We start from the raw sequence: 20,956 nt of genomic DNA, 5'->3' as shown, positions 1-20,956 counted from the left end.
TAGTTTTTGTATCTTTTTTTTGTATTCAGGGTCCATATGTGTGTTAATGCAAAAGGCCCATATTGGTTAATGATTCCTTTTCATTTTCTCCTCTGGAATCATGAACAGTCCAGCTTGGTTCATGCTCTTCTGTTTGTTTAGGGCCTCTGGTTTTCAGATGAGGACATAACTTCACTGTAATATTAAATGTACAGTACATACACACATTCAGAAAAAAAAATCAAAAACACATAGACACTCATGTTAAAGGAATCACCTCTTTATTCTGTGAAAATGTGAATATGGTTAATACTGTCTGGTGCAATGCATGGCATGATTATACCGTGGGAGGATGGTAATCACTCCTGGCACAGAAACCGTACAAGAGCTCCAAGTTTGGTACCTATGATGGTTTGCTATGTAGGATAGTCTACGTGTCTTCAGTGTGATTCATGTAGGGTTCGTTTTCCTATACATGCCGAGTCAAGTTGGCCTAACTTTCTTTTCTCTTGAAAGACAAGTATGCTACGCAATCATTCAACAGCCCAAATCACCCCCCAAAACCAAAGGTCATCACAACTTTCTCAAGACCTGGCCAGTCACTAAACACGTGTCACATGTACGTAAAACAAATTGCCCCTTTGGGGATGATAAAGATACACCCTCTCTTTCCCATTAAGTGTATGTGCACTGTACTCAACTAATTGGGAACTTCTCAGTAAGTTGATATTATTTATCTTATGTAATATTCTTTTTTTTCTTCACATATAAGATAAACACAATATCATTTGAAACTCATATCCTTGTTCAGGATGACACCACAAAGCATTGCATCATTCTAATTAGTTCTCTATAGGTTGTATATTTATTTAATATTCTTAATTCAAAAGCATCATACACATTTTGAATTTGTTTGCCATGGCCAATCCTCCATACCCCTGTTTATGTTAAGATGTCATCTATAGCCAAAGCTTTCTCAGTCCTAAGAGACTGGAATTTTCCCAGATGCATTAGATGAACACTGAAAAAAATATCCATCTTGTAGTCCCAGTTGGTTATCGTAAGTACCCTCCATGCTCATTATCAAGGCTTAGTAGAGAATTTTGCCCTTTTAAGACAACAATACATTGCCTTCCAACTACTTTAGCTCCTATTAAAAGCATGCTCATTACTGTAGATCCCTCATTATATCATTAAAAAGCCTAGCCCTGCAAGGAAAACCCTGGCAATAAAGTAGAACAGTACATTTCGTATTTAATCTTAAAATGTATACAAGTAACAATTCATTGTTCTGTTTTCATTTTTCTATTGCTATGGAGACTTTTAAAACATACTTTCATCATAGTGTTGTTAAACCTTCTTTTGGTAAAACAATTGGAAGTGAAAAAATGTGCAAGAAGTGTTCCTTGTTCATTATCTTTATAAACCATCTGTTTGACACAGTACTAAAAAAAAAGTATTATTGTGTACGTGTATGCACCTGTAAAATTGCAATATGTATCTTTCTGCAGGGTTAACAGAGTATATTGAGTCTACATTATTGTCCTAAATGTAGAAATCTTTTGTGCCTTTTCAGCTTTAATGATAAGACAAAACCAAGACACTTTCTGTTCTCTCTTTTCTTAGAAGTGAAAGCATCAAATCAGCATTTCTGTTGAATATGAAATATAATAAAGATAATAGTCTTGAAGTCCTGGTTCAAAAGTATGGAAAAATAACCATTACCCTTTTTGAACATTAATATTCTTGCCTTAAGATCTTTGGCTTTCAGTCAGTTCTCGCCATAATACTAGTCAATCCCCTTTTTATCATCAGTAAAAAAACAACTTTAGAAAACCTACAATGGCCCCTGCATTTATTCTCCGCCTCTGCATGTATCCCATAAGGCAGAACAAATTGTATTTTACTATTTGTCTGACCCCATCCAATTGCCCACAAGAGAAAAAACAGAATGATATCTTAATCCCTCTGTCATGGAAGGTACACATCATAAACTGGCCGGACAAGCAAACACCAGGCAAAGGGTCAGAGGTTAAGTACACACTTTCAACCCCAGGGCCAGTGCTCCACAGCTCATTTAATTTGCTCCTGCTCTCCTGACCTATTGATCCAAAGTGTAGCACGCTGCCTGGGCATTATATGACACTTAGTACTGGAGATCATTTTTGTGATTTAAAATCAATAGAATATAGGAAAACATACCCTTCTCCTGAGCTTTTCACACCCCTCGCACTATTAGTTGGGCTCAGAGTGAAAGTGTAACATTACACCAGTGCGAACCAGGAAAACTGAGTGTGAATGTACTCACTCAAACAGGTATTTTTATTTCAGCTTTAAAAGGTGTAACTCGTTCACCCTACTGACCTACAGTGTTGCTCACAGTTGCTCTCACTTTGGATCGGTTTAATTTCGATGCGTGTGTTTATCGTCTCTTTCCTTCACAGCAGCTCTCTGCACCACTGGATCTGGGGAGCCGCGCTCCTGCAGGTTGTAGAGGCAGCCTTAAGTGGCCGATGAGCAGAGATGTGGAAAACATGTCAACTCTTCCTAATTAAGCAATTGATTGATCCAATGAACTCATTGCTACATCATCTGAAATGAAAGCCAGAATAAACTATAGTTTTCCAGGACCGGGGTCATAGACACTGCATCACAGAGCACACTCTTATGTGCATCAGAGTTAGACCTAATGTTATTACTGTATAACTAATACGTATAATATATATATACACACTGATATTACTATCAGTACTAATATATATATGGTATAATTAGCATATGGTTTGTTACAGAAATAGTACTGTCTTTAAACATGCTTAATCCATCAGAAATATTTGGGGCAAACTTTACCTAACTTATTTTTAGAAATCCTAACTTTTGTCAGCTTTACTCTTGTGTTTTTTTTCTGCCAGGCTTCCCTTTTGGATTGAATGAGTCACCCAAACATCAAAAAGGTAGGTATATGAAGTGTTAATGGTAGAGTGTGAGCTGTGTATTGCATTGTAGACAGTACAGTGCTAAAAGATATTTTCTTTCATTTTTTGTTTTGATATAGGATGTCCAATTATAGGAAAAACTCCAAGCTGTGCTTCTTCCTCAAGAACATGACAGTATTTATTGACCACTGTCCTCGCCCACATCTGTCAGATGGTAGGAAAGTCACTGCCGTTTTATAAGACAATCAGTTTTAAGTAACACCATCCATCACAAAAGAGAAGGGGAATGTGTAACATTTCCTCGTCTGCAATGAATTATACAAGGGTCAGCAAGCCGGAGTCGCGGTTGGCAACACAAACATTGGCCTCAGGTAGCAAACTCATCTCTCCAGCTGTTCTTCTCCATATGGGTTCAATGAAGTGCTCGGAGTCTAGTGGCCCACTCTTATTGATGGGCTTTCGGCTGTGCCTTTCTGTATTTTTCATCCCCCCTCACCGTTGTACAGCATCCGTCTAGAAAGGTGGATGCCATTCATCTAAAAATCATCTGGCAACCAGCTGCTAATAAATCTGAATCTAAATATATCAGGAAACAGCCATATGTGATGACAAGACGCAGGTGTGTTTATCTTAAATACATCCCAGGCCTGGGAAGCTGAGTGTTAGAAACTCTGGCTACAGCCTGATCTATTCTGTGTGTCTGTATGAGATTCAGGTGGGGGAATGTCTGTATGTGAGCTTAGACACATCTCAGACTCTTGCCATTTGCTTACTCTGTATATCTACACTGGATTGACATGAAAGGACTAATTATACTCACTTCAGCAATGTCTACTTTTTCTGCAAACACATTTAGAGTCTAAGTTTTGTGCACGCTTCTTAAAAGGGAAATGTAATGCTATTTTTATATTGCGGGGTCAGAAAGAATCAGCATTGATGAGTGCATTTTCAAACCACAATGAAAGTACAATGTACACAAGAACTTGTAAAACCTCCAATGTACATGACAAAATAAATTCAATTTCCAAGTATGTGCAGTGCCATATTCTGCAATTCAGAATGAGGCAACAAAACTTCCGGTGACATGAAGTGGCCTTATTACATTGTAAAGAATCAGGTGTTTGAGTACATCTCTTTTAATCCAACAGAAATATTGCTCTCGATTCCGAGATGGTTTTGCCGACAAAATCTACTTACTTGTTAACTCTGCATGCAGATCACCCTGGAACATTTCTGCAGTGAAATGTCTGCTGCACAATTTGTACTTATTTACTTGTGCATCGCATTACAGTAATCATTACAGTGACTAGTGAGCAGGAAGGGCCACTTAATGGCGCTATTCGCCAAAACTCTCACTCCCACCCATGGTGAGACCAGCGGTTTGCGACAACATAGTGACTCACACTACTTTCACAAAGATCACGAAGTTTGTGAAATGAAGTTTGTGCTTCATTCAAAATTTGTAAAATGTTTCTATACCAGAAATGAATTTATTTTGTTACCAAGACTTAATAACCTGTCTTATTACACAGGAATGGCATAAGCTTTCATTCTGACATTAAAATTGAAAATGAACTCATTTGTAGGAACTTTAGGTAGGTTTGCCCAGTACTTGGATTGTTTCGCATTATTATTATTGGTGGTAGAAGTAAAAGGAACAGTGGATAGTAAATTGGTAATTACACTCCCCAGATCCTTCAGAACAAAAAAGACTACAGTTTTATATAGTTTTAAAAGTCTTTATTAAGTCCTTTTCTCTAGATGGATACAGGTGACGTGTATTACCCATAGCATTACAAATATAATAGTAAAAACAATTAATGGATTCAAGAACCAATTACAGTCAACAATTACAGCTGGTTGGGGAGTCAGGGGGGAGGGGGGGCACGATTAAGTGTTTAAAAACCCTTCCCATTTGTTTACTTATTGCTTGACTGACTGAGTTTGACTGAGTTTTATATGTGTGGGATTTAGTTTGTGTGAGCTGATGAAATATATGTAACTTATACAGATGTGTTTGTGAGCATTTCGGAACGTGGTGATTTTAAGTTAGAAGAGTTCACAGCTAGGCTTTGTAGTTGTATGAGTAAACTACATCGAGAGCTGTCCAGGGTGCTGAATTGGTTTGGGAATCCCATGAAAGCATATACTGTAGAAACAGCAAGAAATACAGCTAACAACCATTTAAGGAACAGCAAAATACAGTGACAAATACTATAGTTAAGTCACTAGTACAGGACGTCTGTGATACTGCTGCAAACAGGATATGTTTTTTTGTTTGTCCAGTACTTGATTCTAATCATAAGTTTAGCATAAGAATGTTATACAAGTGTATAGTTTGCTCTAGTTTAACACAGGGACGTAGAAATGCCTAGCATTTGTAATCTTGACAAACTGTTCTGTAAAACGTTATCTTCATAATGTCTCTGACTGCATGGTTGTTTACTTCTGAAAAGCAAAACTGTGATAAATGTACTGTATTACACTCTGGGTAATGCTACTTATCTTTTTTAGAATTTAATTGAATTTGTACAAAATGCATTTAAGTGCTAAAATGAATTTATTCTTAATTAAGTAGTCCCTTTCTACAGAGATTATATGTATATAAATATTTTACCTAATGAATGTGGTAATATTGTCGAATAAGAATTGTTCTTTTATCATTTTATGTATAAATGTTAGTGTGTGAATATTTACAACTGATGCTTAATTTTGAATGTATTCAAGCGAAAAGAAAGAGAGATGTTACTTACCTTTTTGGTGTGTTGAACTGGGAACCACATCTCTGCTGTTATTACTTACATTTACATAATTAAGTACATTATGTGGAAAGAGACTCTGAAGACAGCACATTTTCAGTGGCTATTTTAATACCTTTTAAGCAGCTGAAGGCTTCAGGCAATCAGGAAGGGAACAATTTATTTCCTCAAGAGGCGAAACTCAGATCACAGTGTTTGAAACAGTTAATTCTGTCAACGGGAATGTCAACATAGTCAATAATGTTTGACAGGTGACTTCTCTTCTTTTCTCAAACAGCTTGAGGGATGAGGATGATTTACTATTACCCCTTTGAAATACATACACTGGGACATAGATTTGGTTCTTCTAATACTATTTTGAGTTAATTTGCGCATAACATCCATAACTTCAAAAACCTAGATCTTCAAAATACAGAACATTTAATCCAAAAGGCCTGAATTTGAAACAAAACACAAGTAACAAAAATTAATGTATTTACAGTTGTGAATACTGACACAATTTTAAATTATATTTTAAACAGCTTTCTAGCCATTTCCCTACTAATACAACACACACAAAAGCTTTAGAATGTTGAATGCTAACGGTAGCGATATAATTGTAGTGTGAACAAAACCAGGTTTAAACTTTTTTAAATATTTTACAGTTTGTCACCCAGAAAAATGTTTATGTTCATGGCTTGGATTAGCGAAAACATGGCTGCATCATAAACTAATAATGTATAAATTTTGTGGATTCTACTTTTCCAAAATCTGCTCCAAAAATAGTCATTAAAAGTGAGTTTTTTGTTAGCATGTTAGGATAAATCAAAATATTGAAATTGACAAGAACAATAGGGCAAGATTATACAGCATTCACTCAGATTGGGGTCATGTAATTAGTGGAGTACCGCAGGGATTTTATTAGGATCACTGCACTTCTTATATCAATGATTCATATTCTGTTATAGTTTGCAAAAAGGTCAACTTTATAGATCATACCAAACTGAGAGGATTCGCAAACATGTTTAACCTGCAAAGAGTATTATATAAAGATTTAGACAGAATTCAAGACTGGGAAAACAGCTGGATGATGACATTTAATGTAGACAAAAGCAAAGTGCTGCATGCAGGTAGTAAAAACAAAAACTATTAAAAATAATATGGAAAATACTGAGTTTGAAGAACCAGTCTATGAAAAACGACTTGGTTTTTATACTTACACAACATTTTTATCTTCTAAGAATCTGAAGAAGCAATGAACAACATACAGAGTGTTAATGCATATTGTGAAAAGTGCAAAATGTGAATCTAGATATGTTGTGCTAAAATTAAACTATGACTTCTTTTAGATACTGCCCACAAGTATGGTCACCATGTTACAAAACACATATATTACTGCTCTAGGTTCAGTCCAGAGACGAGCCAGTGGATATAGTCCTCAGACGTCTTGAAGATATATTCTGCTCTCCCATGATGAAAGAACCAAATCTTTCCTTGCTCAGAGGAGACTGAGAAGACCTAATTCAAGAATTCTGAATCTTCCAAGACACTGTCAAGGTCAACAAGATGGACACAGCTAGAAATTATGGTGGCCCTTTTTTTGGACAAAGGGTTGTGGAGGTTTGGAATATGCTGTGGAACCTCCACATCACCTTGCAGCTTCGACATGGTCCTCCTGTCTGAAACACACAAATTAATTTATTAATATTTTGCTTCGTGTCGGATAGCGTTTCTAATCTATACTTCATCCCACATTTTACATTGCAACTATTGTATCTAGCACCACCTGATGGTCATATAAAGCCATGGCTTTAATTGACTCATTTATTGAGAAATCGTAACGATTCATTCACCATTCAAATGTGATAACTGGTCATTTGAATGATGACATCGTTCTTGCTTGTTGCGGTGCACCAGCTGTGTATATAACTCCGGATTATCCTCTGAAAGAAACGGTACGCCTTGCTCTGACATGAGCTGTGGGCAGTCACCGCACATTCAGTTTGCAAGCTGTAGGCACTAAACCAGTTTTAACCTCCTTTTGATTTCAAGGTTTGGAGTCTTTTTAAAAACTGTTTCTTCCCCTTTGGTAGACGTTTGGACAAGCCTCAGGAAAGAGACAACTTAAATGTATTTCTTCTCCAAAAATGACCTCTTTAGGAAGAACTCTTTCTCTCCTCCTCCGTCTTACAGAATTTAAAAGGGTGGTTGAGATTCGTGAAGAGCTGCGCGTGCTTTATTTACTCTTAATTAATCATGCTAAACTGTAAACAAAGTGTCCGCTTTACTTGTGCTGACAATTATCTGCTTGTCAACATCTCCCTCAAGTGCCTCTAACAGCTGGTAAACACAGCAGAGCAAGCGAATCAAAGTGAACAGTTTGCCTAAGTGGATTGTACCTCTTTCATACTCGTCTTACCAGTCTCTTTAACTCATTATCAGATCAGATACTGAGAAATTGGGGAATGCGTGGGATTTGTAAAAATATAAGCATTTCTCTCTTACGGTTGCAGCTTACCGTTTACTGTCTTTTAAATTCCTTCCGTTTTACGTTGTATGTGTAATAATTATACATAATTATTTTGAGGAAAAACTGTATTTCCCCAGAAGCACAGATCGCGTCATTTTAGCTCTTTTTAATTTTTTATTTTAGAAGATTATGCAATGTTTTACAATTGTTATTAAATCTTGATTGACAATTTCGGGAGGAAAGGCGTTGTTAACACCTTAACAATTGTGCTTCACAGTGACTTTCATTAAAACCTCTCACAGCCGTTTCCGCGCTTTACAACGTCTGTGACTCAGTGTACTGCTGTTGAGAAAAAATAGTTATAATTAAAAGAAAGCGACACGTTGAACTTTTTTTGAAGCTATTGAGAACCCATGAAGGGTTTTAGATCGGTTGTTTTAATCGTTAGCACAGAATCAGGAGGGTGCGCGGGGGTGTTACTGAGACAAAAGCTAATCAATCTTGTGCTCTGTAATTGATTTTAATGAACTATTTTTTTCGCATTAATGATTGCCTTAGGTCTTTTCTCTATCCAAGCGCACCAAAGACGTCTTACTCAGTTTAGGCTTTGGCTCTTCAACGTCAAACTTTTTTTTTATTCTTTGCAAAAAAAAATATTATTGGTCACCTGATAGATAGTCATAATCGCCCTTTTTAGTGTAACCTTTTATGTCTTGTGTTCTTTAACATCCTAATTTATGCACAATTAATTGAGATATCTTATATACTTGATGTGTTCTAAAACTAATGCCTAATTTATGTAATTAGTCAATTAACTATAATTCCAGCATATGTTCAAAATGCCCAGAAGGTGTTCTTTTCCTAGGTGCTTATTTTGATGTCACTGGAAAGCAGCTAATTAATTTTACATGCATATTAATTTGGGATCTGTTTAGCGGCACCCCTTTGTGAGAGCAGATTTAATATTTATTTTTCTAACCCTTTTCTGGTAAATTGCACTTTTTTAGAATTTTTGTCTCTATTTTCACTTAAGATTTTATGTCTATATTTATTTAGTTGTTTTATGTTGCCAAATATATCCTGGTAACTAGATTGGGATTATGATCAGTATAATATAGTTACCGACAACTTTCTTTCTGGGTACATAGATCATTGTGGGAAAATGTGCAAGAAAGCAAATACATGAAATTCACAAGTACAATTATATGAGTTAAAGATTTTTTTCCGTTTCTTTCACTCTTAATTAACTTTTATTAAGAAGACTGACCGTGGTAGCCACCATGTTAAGATATAAGAAACAGAAAGAAATTCAGAATGACATCAAATGTTGTTAATTGAACATAAACCTATCCTAAAGTGTGTTGTGTATGTTATTTAATAAGGTATTATCTTGGCATTATATAAATAACCTAAACTTGTATGTATGTATTTCTGCAGGAAGGGGTGGGTGAACGACAATATATTTTTCGGGGCTGAGGTTAGTTTTCATAACACATCTGATAAGAATGGAAAACGAGTATGGTTTGTAGTTCCTTTTCCGGATTTCCGGTACATCTAAACTGCACTCTGACAGTATGTGCACTCTTATGTAGACATGCCGATATGAGCGATTACGCTAACCCCTAAATTTTCCTTTGTTACGGCTAAATCATAAAAAGTTACTTTTACAACTCGAGATTGAATTGACTCCTCTTAATTAATAAAATAGAACGGCCATAAAGAAGTCACGTATTAAAAATAGAAGCATAAGTGACCGGTAATGACGATGATAAAAGTTGGCAACATCTTAAGTTATCCTCTTTACGGGCAAATTAATGAGGATTTTTAATTAACGAAAATCTGAGGGCATTGTAAGTGCTATGATAATGAAGTTAAATGAGTGTATTGTAAAATCTTCGCTAAACCTAGTACATTGGCAACCCCCCCTTAATTCTGCTTAACACTAAAAGGGTTTTGAGCACCATAATGAGATCCCTCTGTCTGCTAATTAATTGACGCTCTCCTGAATATTCATACGCACTAGCACCAATACGTTCCTAATTGCACTGTGGAATGGATCTCAAAGGAAAGTAAATCGCCATAGACTTCATTAAAATAATATATTCCAGATACAGGATGGGAAATGAGTCATGTGCCATCAAACCGTAAGAGAGTGACTCCTGGTTTGGAAGTTTGAACTGGATCTGGCGCCGCCGCAGACGTACTTATAATAATGAGGATTTTAATTCTATTTTAACATGTTGAGATAACGACAGAAATTCTGTATTGGATTCTTTTTGTTAATAGATTAACTGGATTTCTTTCAGGTTATCTGTAATATTTGAAAAGAGTGATATACTTTTTTCACCGCCACAACGTTTAATTTTTAGATCATTGTGAAGTAAACAAAACAACAAGCGAAAGGTCTGTTGAGGAATCGTACAAATAATAAGATCATTTCCCTTATACTACTAATATGTAGAAAGTTATTTTCAAAATAAAAATGCTATATAGGAGGAAACGCCAGTAGTTTATAACTAAGAAAATAAACTGGAAAGAAGGTGGCTTCTGACGATTAAAGCAAATAGCAGTAAGGGTTTTCTACAGTATTAAAATCTGCACACTGTAATTAAACTTACAACAGCTCTCAGACACTTGCCAAAATCTTAATAGAGTAGACGAAATTATAATTAGAAACCTTTTAAACTAATTTTCGGTTGTATTCTGATATTGTGTTACCGTGATTTTGTAAGTACTGTTCTTAAAGACGTGCTCACTGCAGGGCCTGTCAGGTACAGTTGGCATACACATACACTAGATATTAAATGGGGATAAAATGTATGCGAATAATGAATAACAAATGAGTAACATATAAAGGTTTTCTAATTGAAAAGGCTGAAACAGTATTGAAAGCAGTACTGTACTGCAACTCTAATAATAATAATAATAATAATAATAATAATAATAATAATAATAATAATAATAATTCTGTATTTTGAGCACGCTTATCTTGTAAAATACAAAATAACATTCTATAACATTTCAGCAGCATTCAGGCCTTTCGTGGATTAAAAGCTTAGCGGGGTTTATTTAAAGGTTTTAATTGCATATTTATACAAATGTTTGCATTAACAATGTAAATTACACTGCCAGCAGTTGCAAGTTGTTTATTCATTAGTTCTTTAGAAAATCTACATTGCCCCCAGATACGGTAGGGAAATAATGCGAGGAAATACACACGCAGTTTACAGTGAGCGCAGCAGGGCTCCGGCCTCAATAACAAGGTGACATCAACAGGTTTAAAGCACAGACTGAGCTAGAGGACAGCCACTGGATACCCAAGACAGATAGAGGTGCTCGTGTTACAGCACTCCTGTTGACGTTTACTTTGTAGAAAGTGAACGTGACGCTATTCAGAGCAGGAACTATGCAGACGGTGAATATAATTCACAGTCTGGTTCGCATTATTTCTTTTTTCCTTTAAGTGGTTTCGTTTCACATGACAAATTCGAGGTTGTGTGTTGAAAAGACGTGTTTTACTTTTAGATTCATCACAAGCAAGTGTTAATTTACAAAAAAATATGTTTTTTTATATAATGTCGGTATGACTCGATTAATGTACATTTTTGTGTGGTTTTTTTTTGTGAACGGTAAAATAATGTCAGTTTTATCGCGTTTGAGTTTGTGTGAATGAGGAAAAAAAGGTTTCGTTTCCTTGCAAAATGACACGGATATCAGGTATTCTGTTGGGTTGCACAGATGTAGTCTCCCGACTGTAGAATCATCTGTGTCGTTTGTGTGATTAAAAATCACAGGTGCGCGTTCGTACTTAATAGTTCGTTCGCGCACAGATCAGTGACTAATCCACAATCCTTCGGTATTCAAATGGAGATTTGTTACACTGAATGCCGCCTCATTTAATTTTTGGCTTTATATATATATATTTTTCCCGGTGAAAAACATCCCCCTCTCCCCAGAGAGCAACTGGATTTTGAAGCAGAATCATCGTAAATTAAATGAGTAAATTGCTTCGTACAGTAATCGCAGTAAGTCTGTAGGAAATAACTGATATCAACTGGGGAAGCGGCATGGAGTAGTGGTCAGGGCTCCGGCCGGGAGGAAACTCTGTTCACATCCCGGATGAAACGCTGCTATTGTATCCTTGTGGATAACTCAAATTACTCCAGTAAACGTCTTACTGTATGAATGAGTGCTTTCCATGTCGTCTTTGTAAATGAGAATGTGCTCTCAGTTGACTCTTCTCGGTTATAAAAGTAGGAAATGTAGCTGTATTGATACAGAGTGTCCGAGAAGTTACTCGTGTTTTAATTGATATAAGTATATTCTTCTACGACAGCGCATCCGTTTACCATTAAGCTAATGTGATCGCCGTTGTGTTTCAGTCTCACGTCCCATTATAAAACCTGTTGATTGTGCCACATCAGATCGTGCAGGTGTCGTTATTAATGTCCTGGTGCCAAAAGTAGACATTTTTTTCTAGCAATGGTATAAACGAATGGTTGTATTTTATAAATGTAAAGACAGTAGGTGTTTGATATAAACATTAAAAAAAATAATTTTACTTAAGACCTAAATACGAATTTATTGGCGTTGGAAGAAATTATTTGGAAATTAAAATAGAAGCAACAGCATGAAATGTGAGCAATATGGAATAATATTCCTAGAGACAACATCTCTATCGCTCGTGTAAAAACATATCTTGCAGGGTAAAAATATGAACCAAGATGTATTCTAGTATTCAAATAACTTTAGGTTTATTTTTTCAGTATAATACTAACACGGCACCTTTCATTTTATGTAACACTTGAAAAAATATTTAACCAAAAAAGCCTGTTATTCCACAGATTCTTCTGTACGAAAAACACTAAATGCGCACATGCATAGGCCTAGCTTCGGTTAATTTCAGTTAACATAATTAACTGCGAAATGTAGACGGAGAATGTTAACTTTTATAATCGCTGTTAGTTTCTTTTTTAACCCCTCGCAGAGCTGTTTTAAGGTTTTCTTTTCCTGGTGCTACAATTCGGGGATCTGGGTGGCAGTGCATCGCAAGTTGATTCAGTTTTGACAATGTTGTTTAGCTATCATTTGGTGCTTTAGAATGAATGGAAGCAATCCTCTTTTTAACAACATTTGTTTCCTATTGTGTCGAGGTGCCGCAGTTAAGGACAGACATGTGAAAGTGGTTGTTTGATTCCCTTTTTCATCCCCATGACCTCAGCCTTTGTGCTCTCTCACCCTGGGAATGTCACGCCTCACTACTTTACTTTGAGATTCTTCAGAAAGTGGCTTTGTTTTTCCCCCCTTTTTTTTAAAGACACACACAAAATTGTCCTCTGTCCCCCCGCTGTAAAAGATACTTCAGATTGGAGCTTGGTTCACAAGTGCAATGCAATTTGGCTTAGCCCAACCTTTGTTCCGCTTGTACAAATGACCAAACAGTGCACACATTATGCAGTTGATCTACTGCTGCCTGAACACAAGAGTTTAGGAGTTGGGAGAAAGGCGAGTTAATCTATTCAGTATCAAGGTGGCATTTTCAGTGTGCCATTGGAGCAAAACAATAGCTCCTGCGCGGCGTGGAAGCACAACAAAACTAAAAAAATCAATAAACAAATAACCCAAAGCTACTCTTATCCCTTCCTCTCAATTAGTTAACCGTAAGAACTTAGCATGCTAAGTTAAAGACAAATTGAATCTCACGAGAACAGCGTGACCAGCGTTTCTCTAAAATCCCCGTTAAATTTTGACAATTGAAATTCACTGGGTGGTCTGGGAACTCAGGTTAGTGTTGCACTATTCTGCAAAACTGCTCTTGAAGACATTCTGACCCAATGTAACTGTTGGCCCCGGTCCCGACAGTGCGTTAAGTACCACAAGGCCACTGTGAAAATACTGTACACGAATGGAGTGGCACCCTACAGGCTGTGGGACTGCCAGGCTTACATTATTTTGTGAATTTGATATGAAGCTAAGTTGTACATGTGTATTTTAATGAAAAACTGGATTCATGGCTTAAGAATTCTTTTCAAAGTTGAAGCAAAATATTAAATCGCGAACCGATTTTGCCCACGTATCTCCGTCACAACCTCTACAGTCAGACTGCAGACGGAATTAATAAATCCGATCTAAGGACGATTATGCCCAATTAAACTTGTTGCTTCCCTCACCATTGCATTTTAATAACAGTTTTAACGGCTTCGCGATAATGATGATTAATGACATTATTATAATATACTTGTTTACTTTTAACGTTAGGCCTGCCTTTCTCATCAATTGGATTCTGGAAAAAAAATCTATGATACAGAGTGCTTTCTATTTACATATGCTTAAAATCAAAAAACACTCTAACATAATTTCAAAATAAATGCGTTAAAATATGCCAGTGCCCGTAGTCTTTAATTCTAACAATGTAATATCTGTTTGTATTTCACCTGGAAAATATAAACCCGATGCATTAACTTTAAAAACGCCTCTGTCACAGCAGTAACACACGCAAGCACACACTTCTGATTGGCAGTATAGTTTGTAAAACCTTTTGTGTAGAGATCTGATAAAAAAAAACCCGAAATGAAAGATGAGTGCTTTCACGCCACCAAAGTGGCAGACTTGGTAAAGAATACTTGCACTGTGACAAAAGAGCCTGCGTGTTTAACGCCGGTTCCCATAGGCAGCTGGATCACTTTGGTAAACTTCATGTGAAAAGCTTGGAAAATCGAAATCCATTGCCCCCTTTCTGCCAATACACGAACAGAAGAAAGAAAAGTAAAAAAAAAAGTAATTCGTGAAGAAGCCGAAAAAAAATCCGCGAGATAAAAGCTTCGAGCTCAAGACTCAGCGTGGAGTTGACTTTCTAGACGGGAAAGTCTGTTTTTCAGCCCGTTATTGTTTGGCAACCTAGGAAACCATAAGACGCTGGTTGGTACTTTTTCCCCTGTTTTGTAAATATTAACAGCTTTGTGAGACACAGCCCGTCTTTCTCCACTCCCTACCAACCGTGAGCAAAAGAACACCAGAAAGTTTCCTTTAAACTTCTCTACCTGGGTCTTGGGTTAAAACCCAGTGGCATCAAAATCAATATGGTGTTTGACACCTGTCTGCCTCCTTGCTCTTTTTCTGAATCGGTTTGAATGCTGGTGCAGTGAATTGTGGATTTATGTGTGGAAAATTAGCATAAATTATTAGCAAATCTGTAAACGTGTGTGGTCCTGCTTGTAGGAAGGGGGCTATTGCAAACTCGCCAAGCAGAAAGGTGGTCCTTGGCGGGCTTAAAAAGATTGAATACCCATCGCTCAAAATAGGCTTCCATTTGGTTTTCACATTCATATAATTGACTTATGGGTATTTTATACAGTTTTCACAACGCCACCCTAAAGACTTTATTTGCATTTTTCTCAAGTACTCTTCAATTTGCTTAACATAAACACAAAAGACCCTGGCTTTCCTTATGAAGTTTTACTTAAGTCAAGCTTTCGATTGCTTTTGTGAAAATATCCTTTTTCTTTTACGCAGTGTTTCGCATTGCGCCCTTTTCTGCTTAATACGACGAGGAACTCCGTTCTTTTTATTAGTCTCATATTGTTTTGTTATTTTATTAAAATTGGTTGGTAGTACGCGTTTTGTTCAATGCGTTAATTTATTTATATTCAAAACGATACTTTAGTCACCAAAAACCCTCAAAATTCACTTTATTATGTTATCTCTGTTAATGATTTATTATGATCTGAACAAAAGTACGTCTCATTCAGTCGCTCTCCTGCTTTATATATCAATCTGCTTAAAATATTTTTTTCTTCTTTCCACTGACCGATATCTCTTAAGTCTCATGCTTTCCGAATACTCTGGTGCATTTTATTTGTTTGTCATTTATTGTTTTATAACATTAAAGATAAGGCCTTTAATTACGTTCCCAGTAAATTTTAATGGTATCCAACATATTTATTATCGGGTTAATAATATAGAAACTAGAAGATCGATAAATCAGGTGTGTAGTCTCTGCAGTTGTGGAGAGGTGAATTATAACACTGGGTGTTTTTTTTTTTCAAGTACTTCAGTTAATATTGAAAAACGTGCCCATGCATTTATAGTGAGACACCCAGACCACCGTCTGGAGTCATTTTAATATTAATGAAACAGTTTAATCTCCTAAAATGTGCCGAGTTTAAGATACGTCTTAGAGAGTTACTGACCAGATGCACAATAGTGTGGCTACATAGAGAAAACACGTGAGACTTTTCCAATTTTATAAAGTGACTTTTTCTTATACAATACTCATAAAACCAATAGCAGGAGTTAAGCTTATCATCAGTGGCATATATTAAAATTATTATTAGCCTTAGTAATTCACTTAGTCATTTTATGCGCGCTTATTAATGCATATATATATAGGTTTCATGACTCAAAACATTTATCCTAAATTGGTTCCGTCGTGTTTTTAAAAATAGCATCCGTTTCGGACATATACCAGGAATGCACAAACATCCTTACAAAACAAGCATTTCTTCAAATAAAAACTAAAATGGTATTTTAAAAAAAAAAGTACGGTGAGATGTTCGCGAGATTTTTCTAAAACATTCGGTATCTGTAGTTATTTGACGCAATAAAAAGTCCCGCTTCCAGATTGTTAAAAAAAAGCAGTGACGTGACAGCACTAAACAAAAACTCAGATAACAATGCGGAACAAACAGAGAGCCAGTGCCCACCAATTTCCATGTCAAGCATCCCATTGCTCAGGACCTCCATTTGTAAGTGTGAATTGTAGACTAAGCATCCTGCAAAGTCCACAGAAAGGTTAGTGCATACCTTCACACACTGTTACTGGGTGCCATCACTCTTCAATTCCGGTTGCTGAGCCTTTTCACCCCCTTGCTCTGTCTTCAAATGGAAATGATTTCTATTGGCCCAAGGTGTCCATGTAAATAGGTGTAAATGAAACCAGATTATGCCTTTCTCTCAGCCCCCTCCTCCCAAGGCGATTGTCATGTGATAGCAAAGAAGTGGCACATTAATGAAGCGCCTCTACAGGGGTCTTTTCTGCTCATGTCACCACATAAAACTATCAGATGGTTAGAGGAAGGACATGGAGGTAGCTACTTAGCTCATCTTATCAAGAAAGGGAGAAGAGATCTGCTCTATTCAGCCGGTTTGTGGGAAAAAGAAGCTTACTGCCGCTTGCTTAAGTAAAGATCACAGCTCATCTACGAAAAGCAGACTGTTTTCTTAGGACGACTTACAAGACCCACAACCTCCAAACTCCGGACTTCCTACCTTGTAAACAGTGAACAGTTTACTTCAATTGCGAACTTTAAACAACTTCGAAGCTGGGACAGACGTTACCGTGACTCTCTCGAGAACGATAAACAAGACCTATGTATCAACAGATTTTCTGTTCGCCCACGTTCAGGTATTGAGCAAACAACTATTCAGTACAAATGAAGTTTTGATGTATTTATTTTAATGAGATTTCGCGAGAAGAACGGCGAGAAGCTTTCATTTTTAGACCTGTCAAGGATTAGCGCTGATTAGACGTCTTTCGCAGAGTCTGAAGAAGTACATACGAAGATGCCTCGACCAGGGAGAAACACGTACAGTGACCAGAAACCTCCGTATTCCTACATTTCTCTGACTGCCATGGCTATCCAGAGCTCGCCGGAGAAAATGCTGCCTCTCAGCGAGATATACAAGTTCATAATGGACAGATTTCCTTATTACAGAGAAAACACCCAAAGGTGGCAGAACTCTTTGCGGCACAACTTATCGTTTAACGACTGCTTCATTAAAATCCCACGGCGACCGGATCAGCCGGGTAAGGGAAGTTTTTGGGCACTTCACCCCAGCTGTGGTGACATGTTCGAGAACGGAAGCTTCCTGAGACGCCGCAAACGCTTCAAGGTGATGATGACATCAGACCATTTGGCACCAAGCAAGCCCTCTGATGCTGCCCATTACCTCCAACAACAGGCCAAACTCAGACTGAGTGCTTTGGCAGCCACGGGCACACACCTACCCCAGATGTCCACCTACAATTTAGGAGTGTCACAGCCATCTACTTTCAAGCACCCTTTTGCCATTGAGAACATCATTGCCAGAGAATACAAGATGCCCGGAGGACTCGCCTTTTCCACCATGCAGTCCATGTCTGCTGGCTACCCTCTGCACAACCAATTGACCACAGTTGGCACTGCCTGGCCCCATATGTATAGCACCAGCGTGATAGACACGGCAGCCCCCATTTCGATGGCCAGCAGTGATTACAGTGCCTACGGCGTGCCTATCAAGCCTCTTTGCCATGGAGGACAGACTTTACCAGCTATCCCGGTGCCAATAAAGCCAACCCCGGCCTCCGTGCCAGGTCTATCTGCGTTGCCTGCGCCCATTCCGGCTATCCTGTCGAACTCTCCGCCGTCGCTTAGTCCAACTTCTCCTCAAACAGCTACGAACCAAAGCAGTCCTGCCACCCCGAGTGAGACTCTGACAAACCCCTCTTCGGCCCTGCAGTCTGTGGCAGTGCACTGACAAGAACGGTTTTCCGGGGCTTGACACTGCAGGTTTTTATCAATTCCAAAGTTTTATTTTATTTTTCCATCCATGAAAACGAAACAACTTCTTAGAGGCATTAAGGCAAGAAATGTGCTGTTTGCATTAATGTTTATTTTGAAGCTTGGCTGGGAGTTTCACCACTCTGTTTACAGGAGTTTACGTACATAGTTACGGTACGTGGTTTTTGGAAGCACAAAGAATCAATAGCGTTTACTATTTGCCATCTGAAATGATAATTGTCTAGTGGCTTTGAAGATGGGATACCATAATTGTGGTTACTATAATTATGTATGTGGGAGCAAAGGCAATATAATTGTTTCAATTGTCGTCGAAAGCGTTTTTAAATACAAAACTCAATCTGAATTGCTAATCATCCCAAACTTCCGAGAGAATGTATTTCCGTTCGTCATTATTGTCGAGTATCGCTTTAGATTAATAATGAAACTATGGATGATCTTTGTTTATTCATTAAGTTAACGACCCACAGACGTATTCCCTTGTTGTTTAGAGTTGACACTACAGTGGGTGACAGCAGAGTAATTTAAATAAAAAAATAAGAAAGGCTACTTTTGTACATTAAATGTTAAAGACAAGACACATTTCATTCAGCATTCGTCCTGGTGGCTCATAATTGTTAAATAAACATTTTTGCAAACTCGGTTTTCTTTGCAAGGTTTATACATTAACACTTAAAGGTCTAAGAGTGCTTGTTGCTTTTGGTATACCAAATACCTAGTTATTAGATTAATAGTCATAAATTATGAAAACATGAACAATCACAGTATAACATTTCCTTAAGTATTCAGACTTGAAACGTAATGATATATGAAGACGTAAACGGTGCTCAGTGCATTGGAAATAAAGGTGTAAATTATTGCAAATAATTGATATTAAAATGTGTAAAATGCACTTTTTTAGTTAAATGTTTTAGAGTTTCTGTAGTTTACAGAAAAATGTTGTTCTGTGAACCATTAAGTTAAAAGCTGTGGTGACCATATGTAATAAATCATGTACATTTTTACCTTTTCTGTACAGATAAAGCATGCTATTTCCAAACTTTGTGTTGTTTTTTGCTGCAAGCATGCGTGCTTTTAAAAAGTGTGCGAAGTGTCTGCATTAAATTATGAACTTGGTCATCAAAATATTTTCTCATTAAAAGTTACACAAACCTAATAACATATCCCTGTGTATTTTGTAAGGATACCCATTACGTGTTTCATAATAAGAATACGTTTGTATCATAATATTGTAAAATTAATGCGTATGAAGTTTGAAAAGTTTAGGGTCAACTTTTCATCTGAAAAAAAAATCAAGATTCTTCATAAAGAATTACTTTATAACTTGCCTGGCACGTGGAAAATTATTTTTTTTTACCAAAGTATTTTTTATTTCACAAGTGTTCAACCGTGATCTGTAAAAAAATAACTACAAATGGGAGAAAAATGTATTGTAATTATTTTGTGTAGCGTATTCAGCTGTTGAATTTTAAGTATATAAAATTAACAGCTTTATAGTGCCGTACAATAAAAAGAAAGCATTTTCCTTTTCAAAAGTCCACTAATGCTGATGTTTTCGAAAATGTGATTATTCTTGGTGTTTTGATATGAGGAACCTTAGTTCACAAAGAACAAAAGTATTTTAAGACCCGATACAGTTAAGCTTTTTGCTACTTTGGAAATAATTTTGCTTCTACCAATTTTAAGTTACTATAACGGTTATTTGGAGGGGCACATATAATTGCAATAAACCTTCAAAAATAAAATTCTGCTTGTCTTCCAATTTAACACCGCATACCCGGAATAACTTGGTTCATTACTTATTTTTTATTTTCGGTATTTTGTCGTCATAACAATGCAACCAAATTATAATATTTTGAATCCTCTTTCTTTGAAGGATAAACCTTTCTGCTATTTACACACACCTGAACACAAAAGCTGTGATTTAGTTGAACTGTACGCAACTCAAATAGATGTTTTTTTTTAAATGTCATATATATATAAGAATAATCTGTACATAATTCGCGTTTCTTTAAACAGTATAGAAATGTAGCCGAACCGTAAAATAATTCAATTATGTAATTTTAGTGACTTGTACTGTTCCACCTGTTTTAGTTTTTGGGTCTTCGCAATCTTGTTTTTATCTTACGAAAGGAATGATCAATATCTTATTGACCTTTTTGCGGCGGCGCTGCCGGAATCTCGCACGGTGCCCTCCGAATCCCACACAAACACTTAAATGAAAGAGCGAAAATAAATGAATCAGCCGGTTGATTAAAATGCATGAAGTTACTGCTA

The 20,956-nt window shown here is 36.8% G+C and overlaps 1 protein-coding gene across 1 annotated transcript; it reads left to right on the top strand.

Moving 5' to 3' along the window:
* The first annotated feature begins 17,085 nt into the window (after positions 1-17,085).
* Positions 17,086-19,718, top strand: foxb1a (forkhead box B1a). Its single transcript, XM_015343421.2, has one exon. The coding sequence runs from the start codon at positions 17,685-17,687 to the stop codon at positions 18,636-18,638; it is 954 nt and encodes a 317-aa protein (XP_015198907.2). The 5' UTR covers positions 17,086-17,684; the 3' UTR covers positions 18,639-19,718.
* The last annotated feature ends 1,238 nt before the right edge of the window (positions 19,719-20,956 follow it).

The sequence above is a fragment of the Lepisosteus oculatus genome, chromosome 5 (assembly GCF_040954835.1).
Source record: "Lepisosteus oculatus isolate fLepOcu1 chromosome 5, fLepOcu1.hap2, whole genome shotgun sequence".
Taxonomy (NCBI): Eukaryota; Metazoa; Chordata; class Actinopteri; order Semionotiformes; family Lepisosteidae; genus Lepisosteus; species Lepisosteus oculatus.
Note: the sequence above shows the minus strand (reverse complement) of the source record. Positions and strands in the feature narration are given on the sequence as shown.

Bases quoted from the DNA above. Each gene is read 5' to 3' on its own strand.
- foxb1a (XM_015343421.2), top strand. From the start codon at position 17,685: ATGCCTCGACCAGGGAGAAACACGTACAGTGACCAGAAACCTCCGTAT.